This window comes from Hypanus sabinus, chromosome 22, assembly GCF_030144855.1.
Source record: "Hypanus sabinus isolate sHypSab1 chromosome 22, sHypSab1.hap1, whole genome shotgun sequence".
Taxonomy (NCBI): Eukaryota; Metazoa; Chordata; class Chondrichthyes; order Myliobatiformes; family Dasyatidae; genus Hypanus; species Hypanus sabinus.
Window position 1 is genome coordinate 23,231,548 of NC_082727.1, and position 18,213 is coordinate 23,249,760.

General features: G+C 42.0%; 1 protein-coding gene across 1 annotated transcript in view; it reads right to left on the reverse strand.

Annotated features, from left to right (window-relative positions):
- Nucleotides 1-11,460, reverse strand: part of vps26a (VPS26, retromer complex component A) — a 55,010-nt gene extending 43,550 nt beyond the window's left edge. The window contains exons 1-2 of the mRNA XM_059947303.1: nt 11,305-11,460; nt 4,716-4,865 (exon numbers count right to left, since the gene is read on the reverse strand). Coding sequence (XP_059803286.1) covers nt 4,716-4,865; nt 11,305-11,307 — 153 coding nt within the window. The 5' untranslated portion in view covers nt 11,308-11,460. The remainder of the gene's footprint in view (nt 1-4,715; nt 4,866-11,304) is intronic.
- Between the last annotated feature and the right edge of the window lie 6,753 nt (nt 11,461-18,213).

An 18,213-nucleotide genomic window follows, 5' to 3' on the forward strand; every position in this document is an offset into this window, starting at 1 on the left:
ATTTCTTGCCTCTGTCAGATGTGGCAGTGGAATCAGATGCATGTGCCAAGTTTAAGCAGCATTTAGAGGCACTTAAAGCACAATAGGACAAAAGTTGTACAAAAGCACAAAAGTTGTACCAAACTCAGGTAGATCAACTTTAACTGGTCTTCTGCAGTACACTAGTTTTTAATAAATCACCCAATATTTCGGACACCAACTCCGTGCGGCCTTTCAGTTGACCCCTACAATTGGCAGCAGCAGGGTAACCCACTGGACATAGTCAAATGTGACCGTATGCTGTTATAAAAAAAAAAGCTCTCAAAGTGTGAGGAGTTTGGTGTCAGAAATGGGGGAAATTGGGTTGTCTGTGTAATTGGCAAATGAGGTCCAAGTGGTTAGGGGTTGCAATTGATCTGAGAAATCGATTGACTAACCAACTTTATTTGAGATACAGGCTCAGGGAGCTGGATTTACAGACACTGTAAGGTATGTATGGCTGTGGTGGAGAGAAGGAAGCCAAAGGAAATTGAAGTAGTGTGGGATTGGAAGGATCCCTCACATAAATGGTAGAACACCATAACTGCAAGTTAATGCAAAAATTGTAAAAAAAGAGTTACTAGCCAAATGGAACCATCCCTGAGCAAATTGCTTAGTGAAAGGGACGAGAGCAAATATGAAAAGACGACAGTAATAGTAACAATGTTATTGTGCTATTTCCACAGAGTAGTAATTTCCAAACAATTGGAACTCCCTGATTTCAGGGAACATGATAAGTAAGGCAAGTCCAAGTACCCCCAGGACATGACGTAGAATTGGGACGATTCAGCTGACGACTATGGGTCTTGAAATAAAGATTCACAAACTACATCCTATAATGAGTTGGCGATGGGTGCCTCAGAACTAGCACCTCACCCTGTCATCAGGAAGATCATAGGCAATGATGACAATACCCTTGTTTGGCAAAAAGGTTATGGAAGTAAGGAAGGCTCACTATCTGACTCTTGATATACACATCACTTTAAAGGATAAAGTACCCAGGCAGGTCTGGTCCACATTGCCGACCAGTGGCAGCTGTTAGGCACGAAAGACCTGCCGATGTGGGAGAAGGGGGCATATGCCACTGTATTATAAGAACAAGGGACAAGGCCAAGTTAAGTGTGGTAATTGTGGGAAGATAGAGCATGATCAAGACAACTGCTGGTTACAGGGCAGAAGGGGAAGTAGAACAATTATTGTGGACCAATAAAGTGAAGGATCACAACTCTACTTCAAGCTTTAGTGAAGTGGGACCTGACATTCAGATCTCCACTTAGGAATTAAAATGACTCCTGACTATAATCAACCCTTGGTGGGAACAATTGTCAATGATCTGTAAGGGCCAGCAGTGCACCACATTGGTAGACACTGGGGCCTCAATATCAACAACAAATCCTGATTTACTCATTACAAGTAAAACTACAACATTTGTAGGGGCAGAGGGAGGATCTAAGCTTGCTCAATTAAGTCGACCCAACCTGATACAGACTGAGGGCATGAGTACTACTTAATTTAAATAAGAAACAGAGGGTGAACATTTTTACAGACAAATTGGAGCAGTAAATGATTATATGACAGCTCTGGCAAGAAGAGGGTATGTAACCTTGTCAGGTGGGCATACAAAAAGTGGGAGCAGATAAACTGCCTTGGAAGCGGCAGTCATAAAGACTAATGTGCACAGAATGGTAGATACCCCTGAGAGTGGGGGGCTGGGAGCACAAAAATGTCTAAATGAACCTATCAGAAACAGCAGGTAAAGCAATAGTTGAGAATGCATTAGCAAAACCAAGTCTACAACCAGATGGACAGGACCATTTATGATAATCTAGACTGTAGACTAAGGTGGAGACTAAAGGAGGACTGAACAGGAAACACTAGTCCCACCTGAAAATAAACCTTGGGCAGAATTAACCACGCAAACATATTTTGACAGGAACGGTAAATGCAGCAAACTGTTCCCAGAAGAATCTGGATTGCTGAATGTGTCAACCTTTTGACCTCTCTCTGACAGTAAGCAAAATGCAGAAGTTAAAATCAAGAGAAAAACAGACAAAACCAGCTGTGGGGTGTACTAATTGCATCTGGTTTTACGTGGGGAAAGTGATGGCATGCAGTGCTGCAAGATGGGATATTTGCATGGCACTCAGGGGGCATCCTGTGGACAGCAGGTGTGTGCAAGAAGGGGATGCTGAGACACAAGACTAATGCACCACTCACACTTAACTGCAGTAATGAAATTTGCACAGTAACATGACGAGGCTGCTCCATTTGGGAATTGATCATGGCAGGATGTCCTGTTACAAGAGTAAGACTGTGTAGTGGGAGTTAGTGCGACATGGCTGGGGGTAATGAGGGGATAATAGGGTTTAACCTTGGAAGATACTGACAAAAGTGTTACTCTAATACCATGTTGCAGACACACACAGCTGTTTTTAAATCTGTCTTTTTAATGACTCCATAGTTTTTGTGGGGACAGTACAAATGGCCTTTTCCAACATTTACTCTATAAGACAAGTTACTCATCGTGAATTTAGGACAGAAAGGCAGAGAAGGAAAAAGGGCCTGATAAGAGTTGTCAGGAGCACAATATTCAGCAGGTGTGTCCACAGTCAGTATTTTATTTTTGATTGCTATATCTAAAGCGGACATGGATACACAAATCAGTCTCCTTCTGCAGAAGCTGATGGGGATCATGAAACAAAATTATGGTCACCTAGAACAAGCTAGTGTAATAGAGAAGCAAGGGGGCAGAAGCGGAGTCGGAAACTACCCTGTTCTGTAGCCAATACAAAATATGACAAGGTTACTGATAGAATGAACAATGACATCCGACAGCATTTTTAAAATGCAATGTGTACAGCATGTGCTGCCTGGCTCTTGCCTGTATTTGGGACAAACACTGTACAATTAGGCGGCCACAGAGTCCCAGACAGCCAGCTGAAAGAATGAGTGGATGAAGGTGCCTGTGTGTGTCAGTGCTCGAGATAGCACTCCGATGAATCATGTCCTAGAAGACTGCAGAAACGAGAGGGGTCAACTGTATGTAGCAGCAGTCCTCCATGTTGCCTGACACAGTGACTATCAGACATACTCTCTCATGAGAGCTGGAAAAGACATGGAAAATAATGAGGGAACTTGGATATCTCAAAACAACCTGCTGGCCCATGTAGTTCAGTTACACAAGCCCAGGGGGGAAGTGAGGGGTAAGCTTAATGCAATGGCACCAAAGGGGGAATCAATGAGAATGAGGTATGCAGAACCCTGACTGAGGGTGGATTTGCTACTTATTGTAACTGTTCCCTGCCCATATTGCCTGTAAATAATGATACCTTTCTGAATGATAATTAGGTGAACATCTACTAAGTCACAACAACAACAAGAGAATGACTATAATGTGACTGGGCAACTGAATTAATGACTGCAGAGCAGAAGGAACACTGCAGCTGAGCTTATTATTTATAGCAGTGACTTAAGGATTACACATATATGTGACCACAAAAATACCAGGCATTCCTCATTATACTGCTGATTGGGCAGCAGCCATCTTCCCGGAGGACAAAAGAAATTAAGTAAGATGCTCTGTTGAAAAGGATCATGAAAATACTGCCAAAATGGCTCCAGAGAAACCCTCCTCTTAAGACACTATTTGGAATTGGTGTCTGAATGTACAAATCCATCTGACAACTTGTCTCAGCTCTCTTGTTATTGCTGTTGTACAGCTGATTGTTTTAATGACATTATTTTAGTGTGTGTACTGCAAAAGCAGGTTGAACCGTTGGCATTAGAAAGGAGAACAGTTGGCCAAACAAGGGTACGGTTGGGGATCTAATCTTTAGGTTCTATAGGCTGTTCTAATCCAAAGGCCAATGATTACCTGTAGCTAATTATTTTATTCTGTGATCAGGACCTAGTTTATTACTTAAGTCTTCTTGTAGCACCGTACTGTTGTCAAAATCCAGTTTTATTGGTAATGTCGTCAACTGAGAATGGAAAACCCGTACCAAATTCACACTCAGGTAGATCAGCTTTGACTGGCCTCCTGGTACGTACCAGTTTTTAATAAACAGGCTGTTACTTTGAACACCAATTAATGTGGCTTTTGTTTGCTCCTCCAAATCTCATATCACTATTCTACATTTATGTAAATATCTGCAAGTTCTACATTGCTACTCTGATCTTTAATAATATCTTTAATGTCATGGTTTATTTCTTCTTCACTATAGGAAGGGAGCAAATTATACAATTCAAATCCCATTAGGTCCCTGTGCATACTTGCTGATAAACTCATTTTTAAAACCCAACTCAGTGCAGTCAGCTCTTTCAAGACTAATATTAACTAGTTAATCCATGTCCATGCAGAAATGGGTATTATCTTCCTGCCTCCAAATAATCCAATTGCCATGCACCCCGTTCCCACACCACACTTTATCTTTGAACCACTCAGGAGTATTGTCACAATTCAGGAGAAAGCCCACTAACAGATTAATATGTTAAGACATGGACATTACATACAGTATCAGCCATATACCAAAGCATAAGGAGGTTCGTCCACTACTTTCCAATACCTTCAGATGATTCACATCTATTAACCTCCACTCGAAGAGCTTGTGTTCAAATAATTTGTCTTAAGTTACCAAGAAAAAAGAGTAGGTGGAAGTAGTAACTGGGGAGGAAGGAGATTGATTATTAATTCATACCTTCCCTGCAACAGACTCTCCATCATAAAAAAGATAATGTTTCTCTACTTTGCCATCTTCACTTTTAATCTCTGCCGTTTTTCTTGTGTCAGCATCATTGAGAACGATATCAATGTCACACACCGGAGTAAACAAACCTCCCAGGAAACTCTAGAGGATGAAAGAGACAAAACCATGAACACCATCTACTAAAGTATCAACAATGGAATCAAATTTAACCTCTGGCCAGCAGAGGACTACTTCGTTAGGTCTTCCAGTTGGTGGGGAGTTGCAATACTAATTAGGGAGAATGTCACAACTGTAGTAAAAGGGGACATCTTGGAGGGTTCATCCCAAGTCCACATGGGTAAGAATAAGAAAGATACAACGACTAGGATAAAGTTATAATACAGTAAAAGATAATAAAAATAAAAGTCCTCCCTATAGCCACCAGGACCCAGAAGAACAGATATGCAAGATGATCATGGAAATATGCAAGTACAACTGGATTATTGTAGTAGCCGATTTTTAACTTCTCCAATATTGACCGCGACTCCCTTAGTGCTTTTGTTTAGGGGAATAGAATGTTTAGGTGCATCTAGGAGGGTTCTTGAAACAATACATAGAGTCTAACTAGGGAAGAGGCTATGCTAGATGTTAATACGTACTGGGAAATTAGTCTGACAAGATGATCCATGTTTCAGCTTGGAGAACAATAATTGTTTTTAACAGCAAGTTTTAAATAGCTCTGGATAAGAAGACTGAGCCTCAGGTAAAAATGCTAAATGTGGTAGGGCCAATTACTGTCGTATCATGCAGGAACTAGAGAAAGTAGACTAGAGGTGGCTGCTTGAGTGAGACCTAGGCTGGTTGGTTGATTTTTGTACTGAAATGTTCTTGTAAGGATGGAAGGATGACAAAATTCAGGAAACTTGGATGCTGAGAGATGCTATGTTTAGTTCAAAAGAGACAGTACATGCAAGGCAGGCTTAACAAGCTCAAGGAAGATAAAGCAGGAAAGAATGTTAACAAGAAATTAGGAAGTCATTTTAGGGGGGTAGCAAATGTCCTTACCAGGTACAATTATGGAGAATACCAAAACATTTTATACATATATTAAGAACAAGTGCTAGCTAAAGAAAATATAGATCTATCCAAGGACAAACAAATTTATACAGTGCCTATAAAAAGCATTCATTCCCCTTGGAAGTTTTCATGTTTTATTGTTTTACAACACTGAGTCACAGTGGATTTAATTTGGCTTTTTTTTTGACACTGATCAAAAGAAAAAGACATTATTGTCAACGTGAAAACAGATCTCTACAAAGTGATCTAAATTAATTACAATTATTAAATACAAAATAATTGATTACATATTACTCACCCTCTTCAAGTCAGTATTTAGCAGATGTACCTTTGGCAGCAATTACAGCCTTGAGACTGTGTGGATAGATTTATCAGCTTCACACATCTGGAGACTGCAATTTTTCCCCCAATCTTCCTCACAAAACAGCTTGAGCTCTGTCAGACTGCACAAAGATCGTGAGTGAATGGCTCCTTTCAAGGTTAGCTACAAATTCTCAATTGGATCGAGGTCTGGACTCTGACTTGGCCACTCCAGGACATTACCTTTGTTGTTTTTAAGCCATTCCTGTGTAACTTTGGCTGTAGCCTTGGGTTCATAGTCTTGCTGAAAAACAAATCTTGGAAGTCGCCATTCTTTTGCAGATTGCAAAAGGTTTTCCTCCAGGATTTCTCCGTATTTTGTTGCATTCGTTTTACCCTCCACAAGCCTTCCAGGGCCTGCTGCAGTGAAGCATCCCCACAGCACAATACAGCCACATCATGGTAGGATCGTGTGTTTTTGATTATGTGTGCTCTTGGCTTACGCCAAACATAGCATTTAGTCTGATATCCAAAAAGCTCAATTTTGGCTTCATCAGATCATTTTCCAGCTGACCAGAGTCTCCCACAAGCCTTCTGGCAAACTCCAGCATGCGAGTTTGTTACAGTGGCTTACTCTTTACCACTCTCCCATAATGTTGTGACTCCCAACTTGGCCTCTGAAGCATTTAACTCCGCCTGAGTTGTCATAGGTCCGTCTCTTGGTGGCTTCCCTCACAGTCTCCTTCTTGTACTGTCATCCCGTTTTTGAGGACAGCCTGCTCTAAGCAGATTTACAGCGTGCCATATTCTTTCCATTTCTGGATGACTGAATTAACTGTACTCCAAGGGGTATTCAGTGACTTGGAAATTTTCTTGCATCATCTCGTAACTAGTGCTTTTCAATAACCTTTTCGTGGAGTTGCTTGGAGTGTTCTTTTGTCTTCATGGTGTCGTTTTTGCCAGGATACTGACTCAGCAACAGTTGGACTTTACTGATGCAGGTGTATTTTTTCTACATTCAACTGAAACACCTTGACTGCACACAGGTCTCCGAAAACAGATCTCTATTTAACTAATTATGTGACTTCTAAAACTAATTGGCTGCACCAGTGACGCTTTGGTGTGTCATATTAAAGGGGGATGAATACTTATGCAATCAATTATTTTGTGTTTTATATTTGTAGTTATTTTAAATCACTTCGTAGAGATCTGTTTTCACTTTGACACAAGTCTTTTTCTGTTGATCAGTGTCAAAAAAGCCAAATTAAATCCACTGTAATTCAATATTGTAAAATAAAATATGGAAACCTGCAGGGGAAACTTTTTATGGAGCAAAAGAAGTGGGAGAGATCCTTAAAGAATACCATGCATCAGTATTCACCAAGAACATAGATGATGGTGAGGTTAAGGCCGGGTATGCCAATATCCTTGAACATATCGATATAAAGGAGATGGCGTTGGTATCTACAACAGCATTAAACTGGGCAAGTCCTTAGGTTCCATTTGGATCTATCGTAGGGTACTGAGGGAAGGAAAGGGGAAAATTATTGGAGCCTTAACAAAGACCAGAGATCCTTGGACCTCCTTTAGCCACAGGCGAGCTGCCAGTAGTTATTTTTTCTTCAACCCTCTGGACCACAGCTAGTCAGGCACCCTAGCTGTGCTTCTGGAAAACTATATTGAATCGTCAGCATCAGCTGAATCGGTTGGTTGAGAGGAAGCGTGGGGTGGCAGTGTGGTCACATGATCAAAGCTGCTTTGATCGTGGAAGTATGTAACCCACATCCTCTGCCTCTGCATGTACTTACATTATAATAAACCCTTCTCCTTTGATACCTACTTACTCATTATGTACTTAATTTTTCTGTTTACTTGACAATACTTTTCCATGTCGGTTTTTTTTAAACTTCCCAGCTTCACTTTCAAATTCTTCCAGGTTTCAGCTGCAGTCAGCTCCTTTTCATGTTGGCCTTGCTTTAAGCAAAGGTGGCAAGTCACATCCTTTGCATCTCCTTCCACAGTACTTCCCTTCACTCAGAGACTGGTACCCTTTTCCTTAGTCCACTTAGCTAAGTAATTTCTCAGTGTAGTGAATATGGCCTTAGTGCAACCTAAAACTTTTATTCCTATTTTAATATTGTCATTTGCGTTAAATCTAACAGAATTATAACTACCACAAAATTGCTCTCTAACTGAAAACCCTCCATCTAAATTCCATGAAGCTAAGTCTAGAAATACACCCTACCCTCTGTTCATGGCTAAAGTGGCTCTTCTGGACACACTTCTGAGATCCTGTACTTTTTGCTGACTGCATTAATGTTGGTAAGATAGCCTCCCCACCCCCCCCCCCCCCACTGCGCTCAAGTATTTACACTTTGCCAAAAATCTGTTCTTGTCTAGATTATACGAAGGCCTTAGCAAATTCCTAACACTGCAAAGACCCTACATTTGACATTTCCTAAAACAAATGACTCATTCTTCATAGCTGTCACCATTTTTCTACTATTGTCATCCAGTCCTCCTCTTTATTCCCACGTCATGTTTTCTTATGACAATGAAGACAATTCAGCCCCATCAAGTCCGAGCAGTCCCATTCCCCCACCTATTCCTTTCAACCTATTCTCTCACGTGAGCCCACTGACACTGTTCTCTCCAGCATTGCAATTCTAGGGGAATTAAGGGAAAATTTATTTAGCTTCAATTTGCTCAGCTTCCATCCAAAGCCAATCTCATTTAAACTTCAACCAACAAGTCGAGTTTATTGTCATTTAACTACATACATGTATATAACCATATAATGTATATAGAACAGGAACAAGAAAACATTTACAAGGATACTGGTCACTGATCTGTTGGTTGCAACCCACCTGATTGTACAGGTCTCAGCTCCCCCACCAGAACCAAACTCACTGCCTTCCCTTCTAGACTTTCTCTCCATCCAAGCCTTCAATCTATATTATTCTCCTATTTCTAAACAGGAAGCGCAGGCAGCAACTCAGAGATCACCGTCTTTCAGATCCTGCTTCTTAATCTCTTCCCTAATTCCTTAATCTGCCTGCATTCTTTTCTATACCCATATTATTGGTACCTACATAATCTCTGGCCCTTCTCCAGAACATTCTGCAGCTTCTGAATATGCTCATTTTTTTCTGCAACATTCCACCCTTGAGCAACACACACAAAATGCTGGGAGAACTGATAGGCAGCATCAACGGACAGAAATGAACAAGTCGATGTTTCGGGCCAGACCTTTCATCAGAATATTTCATCCGAAAGTCACATCTGCTGTTACAGAAACACCCATCTGCCTTCCCAAGGGCATAACCCCTGTAACTAATGCTCTCTTGACCTTTCTTGGCTGCACACCCCAGTGCAAGATTCTGTGTCTGAATCCAGTACAGAACACCAGTTAAAGGGCAGAATGAGCCCATGAAGGCAAGGATGGAGGTCGAGTTGGGGGGGGGGGGGAGGGGGGGAGAAAGAGTTAAAAGTTGAGACAAATAAACAAGCAGCTTCAGATTCTGGAGACTAATGAAAAGCAATGGGGAAGCAAAGGAGGGAAGGATGATGGGCGGGTGGAGGAGAGTGTGTGTGGGTGCTACTCAGTCAGAACCAGACGAGGGAGGGGAATGAATCTGGGTAATAAATGGCTGGGTTTGTTTGAAAAGGGTGACAAAAGAACTTGAGGATCAGGAGAGAGAAAGGAACACAGCAAGTGGGTTGCTAACAACACAACACTGACCAATATCTTTGTAGGCGCTTTCCTGGTCCCATTCTACATATACTCGATATGGTTATAAAATAACCCATTACACATGGAAACGCAGTGGAACAAAGGCAAATGGGAGTAGACCATTGAGTACTCAACATTGATTCCAAACCATATTAGTCTCAGGACATCAGGTGAAACAGAGGCAATAAAAACTTCCTGATTACCACCTGCCTCATCTGCGCTCCTCATGTTGAGCTGCACTCGGAAGCACCAAAAGTAGCAAAGACACTAAACATAGTCTGTGCGGAGGCTTCAGTGTCCGAGTAACATCACCGCAGGCCGAGCACACCGAGCCTTGAAGGAATCGCCTGCCAGTTTGGGTCTGCACAAAACAGTGAATGAACACACCAGTACAGACCCAAGGGTCTCAATTCAAAACAATGATTCTCTCTGCAGATGCTTTCTGACCAGCTAGCTTCCTCCAGCAGTTTTCTTTGTCTGCCCCATAAACTTGTTCAACCACGTTCTCCGCAATCTACCTTGTGTGGATGCTTTTGTCCATTCTAGAAGTAATCATTGCAAAGTCCTGTCATTTTGCTCTAGATCCCAGGAACAGCAGACTCTGGCGTCTTCTTTGAATTTGGTAGTGTCTAATTCTTACTTCATCAATAACATGACCCCAAAATAGTTCTCAAGAAGCTACTACCCTACAATATTTTATGCAGCAGCATTCTTTCTGAAGACGAGACCAGATAGTAATTGTGAAGATGCTTTATTTCATAGTGAGCAAACAAATGTAGCAAGATTGGCTGAAATAACATATACAAGTCTGTTTTCATGTGATACTGCAAGATTAATCCTGTTACAAGACCTATCACCTGAAAGAAAACATTTAAAAATTAATCCAGCATTGATCTAAACTCTGGCTGACAAAGGCCTTGCTCAACAACCAAACTGACTTCACTTCCTCCTTCATATAAGCCGTTTCAAATAAAACCCTTGCATTCCCAATCTGATAAAAGTGTCGACTTCAAACAAGTTTTGTTCAACATCTGGGACTTCCCAAAATAATCACTGGGATGAAGCTTATTGTTAGGTACAAGGACTGCCATGCTACTTCAAAACCTATCTCTGTTAGGTACAGGGACTTCTCCAAAATCTATCTGCCAATGTACATTGCTTTACAGCAGCAACTGTTTTATTTATACAGTACAACCAAGTGCCTCCCATGTGGGATTAGCCCGGAACCAGGGCGGAGCCCCGGATCATGGAATTAACGCGGGCCGAGTGATTTTAGAGTGCTGGGCCAAACGCGATGCATGAATCACAGCTCGGCCGTCGGCCAGTCCCCGAGCCGAGCCCTGCTCCCGCCTGGATGGCCGCGGATCCCGGCGTCTGGCCGGGGACCAGCGACGGGACCGATGCCTCCAGGTGGCTGTGGGCCCCCTCCCGCCGACCGGTGGGTTAGCCAGGCTCACCTCACCTCCCGCCCGCCCGCCCAACCCCGCTCACCATCTCCGACCGTTCGCTCACGTCGAGCCGACCCGCGTTCACGTGACTCGCTTAAAGGGACACGGGCCGCTCTTAAAGCCGCAGCGCTCGCCGGCCAAAGCGCCTCACGCACGACGCCGGGGCGACCCGGGGTCCCGGCCCGCAACGCCGGCCGGTCACTCTCTTCCATAAACGCTGCCTGACCTGCTGAGTTCCTGCAGCACGGTGTGTGTTGCTTTGGATCTCGTGTTTGTGAGCGCACTGGCCAACTAATCAACGCGCCAATCGCCAGCCAATTTAACATTTGTTTTCATCCCAAGTTGCCCCTCAAGTGATGACCCAAAGTGCCGCTGGATAAAGGGAATTCCAGGATTTCAGCCCGTGGGAATAAAGAACTTGTGACTTTTTTCCAAAACAGGATAATTGTTTTCAGAGCAAGCAGCCAGAGCCTGACATAGTTACAATTACAGAATAACTTTGCAGTCCATGTACAATCACTATTCCATCACAATCTTGTTGGACTGGCAGGACAGACCCACTATGCATGAAGGCACTGTACTTCAAAAGCATATGGGAGTACCCCATCAAGTGTCCAACATCAATTGCAAACTCAAAGTCTCATGGAATCAGATTAAACACAAACAAAAAAAAATCCTCTGAGCACCACCTACCTCTTTAATCTGTGCTCCATGGTGAACTGAGAGGCCACTCTGAGAGGAGGCTTCAATGTACCGTTAGAGGCCATGCTCCTACAGTCCTGAAGAACATGGTTGCCATTTTTGGGTCTGCAGAAAATATTAAAATTAATCTGCTCAGCCCCGCTTTTACCAATCAATCTTTTGCAGGTGCATATGTGCATGAGTGCATTGTTAAACGTGACCAATGCAAAGTCCTTAAGCAAAGTCCTCCCTTCACACTGAGGACACTATATCATACAGTGAGGCACCAGAAACATGCTAAATCTGGTTAACTCAAGTTGCATCAGTAATAGGAATATTATTGTAAAAAAATTCTGAAAGGGATTTGTTTTCATTTAGAAAGGCAAATGTGAGGTAGCTGCTCATAACACTTCAATATTTCTCAATTTATTTAAGGATACAAGTGACAGATTTTGAAATCAATTGCTAGGAAAAGGTCAAAGGCCATATTGCAGGATGCTGGATAAATATAACCCTATTAAGATAGAACAGGGCAGAAATGATGTGATACCATAGCATGGTTTCTTAAGGTTGTCATAGTCATAGTTGGGGAGGAGAAATAGTGGGAATAAGCTCCCACTACCTATTAAATGCTTCCAATAGCATCTGTCTCAAATAGCCTCTGACAATTTTGTATGTTTCTAAAATATGATCCTTCTAAACTCTTAAAAGTACAGGTCAAGTTGACCAGTATCTCCTGTAACAGCAGTGCTGCCATCTCTGTAATTGCCCGGCTGATCTTTCACTGCACCTTCAACCTTCACTCCCTCTACATCCTTTTTAAAATAGGTAGCATTGATTTGGGCTGTAGAATCCTTATAGTTCTTGTAGTTTATTATGCTTGTTTGTATTGTTATATAATTATCAATATACAGAGCCTATAAAAAGTATTCACCTCCCTAGGAAATTTTCATGTTTTATTGCTTAACAACATTGAATCACAGTGGATTTTGGACACTGGTCAACAGAAAAAATCTCTTACTGTGTCAATGTGAAAATAGATAACTACAAAGTGATCCAAATTAACTACAAATATGTAACACAAAATAATTGATTGCATGAGTATTCACCCCCTTAATATGACACACCAAATCATCATTGGTGCAGCCAATTGGTTTCAGAAGTCAAATAATTAGTTAAATGGAGATACATTTTTGGAGATCTGTGTGTAGTCACGGTGTTTCAATTGATTGCAGTAAAGATCCACTTGTATCTGGAAGGTCCATCTGCTGGGAAGCCAGTATACTACCAAAAACTACACTGTGAAGACGAAAGAACACTCCAAGCTACTCTGTGAGATGTTATTGAAAAGCACAAGTCAGGAGATGGATACAGGAACATTTCCAAGTCATTGAATATCCCTTAGCATATTCATGTAGGATGGAGGGTTGAGATTGCAAAGGGAGCTGGGAAAGGCATATAATAAGGGTAATGTCACAATTATAATGGGGGACTTCAATATGTAAGGAGATTGGGAAAATCAGGTTGGTGTTGGTTTGCAAGACAGGGAATTTGTTGAATGCCTAGATGATGACTTTTTAGAGAGCTTGTGCTTAAGTCTACTTGGGGAAAGGCTAACTTAGACTGGGTGTTGTGTAATAACCCAGATCTTATTAGGGAGTTTAATGTAAAGGAATCCTGAGTAGGGAGTGATCATAATATGATTGAATTCATACTGCATTTTGAGAGGGAGAAGTATAAGTCACATGTATCAGTATCACAATGGAATAAAGGAAATTACAGAGGCATGAGAGGGGAGGATTGGAGGAGGATACTGATGGGGATGACAGCAGAGCAGAGATGGCTGGAATTTCTGGGAATAGTTTACAGGGCACAGGATAGATATGTCCCACAGAGGACGAAGTTCTCAAATGGCAGGGGTAGGCAACCATGGCTGACAAAGGAGGTTAGAACTGCATAGAAGCCAAGGAAAGGGCATATAAGGTAGCAAAAGTGAGTGGGAAGTTGGATATTTGGGAAATTTTAAAAATCCAACAAAAGGCAACTAAAAAAGCTATAAGAAGAGAAAAGGTTAAATATGAGACCAATAATATAAAGTAGGATACTAAAAGATTTTTTTTTCAGTTAGACAAAGAGTAAAGGAGTGCGGGAGTTGATATTGGACCACTGGAAAATGATACTGGTGAGGTAGTAATTGGGGACAAAGAAATGGCAGATTTGCATCTGTCTTCACTGCGTTCCAGAAGTCTGTAAGTGTCAAGGAGCAGGGGTGAATGCTGTTGCTATAACAAAGGAAAAAGTGCTGGGTGAACTCAAAGGTCTTAAGGTGGATAAGCCAGATGGACTACATCCCAGAGTCCTGAGAGAGGCTGCTGAAGAGATAACAGATGCATTGGTCATGATCTTTCAAGAATCTCTTGATTGTGTCATGGTCCTGGAAAACTGGAAGATTACAAATGTCACTCCACTCTTTAAGAAGGGAGGAAGGCAAAAGGAATTATAGGCCAGTTAGCCTAACCTCAACGGTTGGGAAAGTTTCGGAGTCTATTATTAAGGATAAGATTTTGAGGCACTTGGAGACTAATGATGTCATCAGACTGCTTAATTCATGCTGACACAACTGTATTTCTATCTTATATTGACTTTCCTGGTATACATAATATTTATAATAAATTACTATAATTGCACATTTGAACAGAGATGTAACGTAAAAATTTTTACTCACATATTTGAAGGATTTAGGTTATAAAGTCATTTCAATTCAAGTCAGCATGGTTTCTGTGAAGGGAAATCTTGCTTGACAAATATATTAGACTTTTTCAAGGAAGTAACAGGGTGTCCAGGGTGGACAAAGGAGAGACAGTGGATGTCATTTTACTTAGATTTACAGAAGGCATTTGATAAGACCATAAGACATAGGAGCAGAATTAGGCCATCTGGCCCATCGAGTCTGCCTCGCCATTCAATCATGGCTGATCCCAGGCCTTCTCCCCATAACCTTTGATGCTATGCCCTATTAAGAACCTATCAATCTCTGCCATAAATACACTCAATGACCTGGCCTCCACAGCTGCACGTGGCAACAAATTCACCACCTCTTGGCTAAAGAAATTTCTCCATATCTCTGCCCCTCTATCCTGAGGCTGTGGCCTCTTGTCCTAGACTCTCCCACCGTGGGAAACATCCTTTCCACATCTAATCCAGCTAGGCCTTTCATCATTTGAAAGGTTTCAATGAGATTTCCCCTCATCCTTCTGAATTCCAGCGAGTACAGACCCAGAGACATCAAATGTTCCTCGTATGATATCCCTTTCTTTCCTGGAATCATCCTTGTGAACCTCCTCTGGACCCTCTCCAATGTCAGCACATCTTTTCTAAGATGAGGGGCCCAAAACTGTTCACAATACTCAAGGTGAGGCCTCACCAGTGCCTTATAAAGCTTCAGCATCACATCTTTGCTCTTGTATTCTAGGCCTCTTGAAATGAATGCTAACATGGCATTAGCCTTTCTCACCACTGACTCAACCTGAAAGTTAATCATTAGGTATTCTACACAAGGACTCCCAAGTCCATTTGCATCTCAGATTTTTGTCTTTTCTCCCCATTTAGAAAATAGTCTGCACATTTATTTTTACTACCAAAGTGCATGGCCAGGCATTTTCCAACATTGTATTTCATTTACCACTTTCTTGCCCATTCTCCTAATCTAAGTCCTCCTGCGTTCTACCTGTCTCCACATGAGCTGCCAGTGACTAGTGGTGTTCCTCAGGGGTCAGTGTTGAGACCTCTGCTTTTCACATTGTTTGTCAATGATTTAGATAACGGAATTGATGGCTCTGTGGCAAAGTTTGTGGATGATACGAAGATAGGTGGAGGGGTAGGTAGTGCTGAGGAAGCAATGTGATTGCAGCTGGACTTAGACAAATTGGAAGAATGGACAAAAAGTGGCAGCGGGAATAGTGTTGGGAAATGTATGATAATGTATTTTCGTAAAAGGAACAAAAGTGAGGACTAATATCTAAATGGGGAGAAGGTTCAAACATCAGAGGTGCAGAAGGACTTAGGAGTCCTCGTACAAGACTCCCAGAAGGTTAATTCACAGGTTGAGTCTGTGGTAAAGAAGGCAAATGTAATGTTGGCATTTATTTCAAGGGGAATAGAATATAAAAGCAAGGAGATATCAAAAATCATTTACAAACAATTTGAAAATTAGTGGAACCTGAGGAACACCACTAGTCACTGGCACCCAACCAGAAATTGCCCCTTTTATTCCCATTCACTGCCTCCTGCCTGTCAGATATTCCTCTATCCATGTCAGTATATTTCCTGTAAAGCCATAGGATTTTACCTTGTTAAGCAATCCCATTTGTAGCACCTTATCAAATGCCTTCTGAAAATCCAAGTAAATGACATCCCCTACCTCTCCTTTGCCCACCCTGCTTGTTACTTCCTTAAAGTACACTAACAGATTTGTCAGGCAAAATTTCCCTTTATAGAAATCATGCTGACTGTAACATTTTATCATTAGTCTCCAAGTACCCCGAAACCTCATCCTTAATTATAAATTCCATGCTTTCCCAACCACTGAGGTTAGACTAACTGGCCTATAATTTCCTTTCTTTTGCATTCCTCCCTTCTTAAATAGTGGAGTTTTAAACAGCATTTACAATCTTTCAGTCCTCCAGGATCATGCCAGAATCAAGTGATTCTAGAAAGATTATGACCAATGCATCCATTGACTCTTCAGCAACCTCTCTCAGGACTCTGGGATGTAGCCCATTTTTCCCTTCTTATAGCTTTTTTAGTCACCTTTTGTTGGATTTTAAAAGCTTCCCAATCACCTAACTTCCCGCTGCCCTAGCCCTTTCCTTGGCTTTTATGTAGTCTTACTCATCAGTCCTTTTATGCAGTCCTAACACGCACAAAATGCTGGACATGCCATGGACCAGGCAACCCTGAGAAATACAGTGACCTTGGTTTAGATCCTTCAAGGTGGTGGCCTATGTGGATAGCATGAGGATACTACAGGCTGGTGAGCCTTATATCAGTAATAGGGATATTACTGTAAAATCATTCTGAGGAGCAGTATTTATGTTCATTTGGAAAGGTATGGATTGATTAGGGTGACTCAGCATGGTTTTATGCAGGGAAAATTCTGTATCAAATCTGAGGGTTCTTTTTAAAGAGGCAATTAAATAGGTGAGCCGCTGGGCAGTAGAAGGTTCATTGGGCCAGATGGCCCTGTACTGCACTGTACCTAAATCAATAATGTAACTTGCCCTGTGTAATATACTTCAAACACTATTGAAGTCTGGGTAACATTGTATAGCACGGCTTGCTGCGATAAGTGGATTACTGCCTCATGTGTAAAGATTATTTTGTGCCACCGGGTGGTGGAAAGGGAAAAAGACAAGTCCTGCCCTCTCTACAGTTGCATGGTCAAGTACCATCTGAGGGAGAAGAGCAGAGAGAGGTGGAGGAAAGGCTCAGGGTCATCCATTAGAAATGTTAGCGGGGACAGGAGGTGAACGTGTTTCTGGTGGTGGAATCTCGCTGGAGATTGCCGAACTTGCAAAGGATGATCCACTGAATGTGTAAGTGGGAAAGTGGAGGTGGAAAATGAATATAGGAGAACTCTGGAGCAAACAGCAAACTGCTGGAGCAACTTCAATATCTGTAGTCTCGTGTCACCACAGCTTTGTTCTTGCTTCTCTGGAGAAGGGGTGAGGAAAGGTGGAGAGTATAGATAATAGGGGGAGCAGGTGTTTAGTGAGGTGGTGCTCTTTCCTCTACTCCGCAGGACTTCTATGTATACCTGATGTACCTTTAGCTTAATACCATCCCAAACGTTTCTTCTCTACTTTCAGCAGTCACACATCCAAGATTCCAAGGGACCCAGAGTCAATGGGGCTATTGCATTTGTTCCGGTTATAGAGTTAGAGCTCTACATCACAAAAAACAGGCCCTGCAGACCATCTATTCTGTGCCAAACTGTTAATCTGCTTAGTCCCATCAACCCACATTTACACCATTGCCCTCCACATCCCTCCCATTCGTGTACTTATCCAAACTTATTAATACAGTAGCATAGTGGCTAGCACAATGCTTTGCAGTACAGGCAACAGGGGTTCAATTCCCACGGCTGTGTGTAAGTAAGGACTTTGTATGTTCTCCCCATGACTATGTGGGTTTCCTCCCACAGTCCAAAGACATACCAGTTGGTAGGTTAATTGGTCATTGTAAGTTGTCCCGTGATTAGGCTTGAATTAAA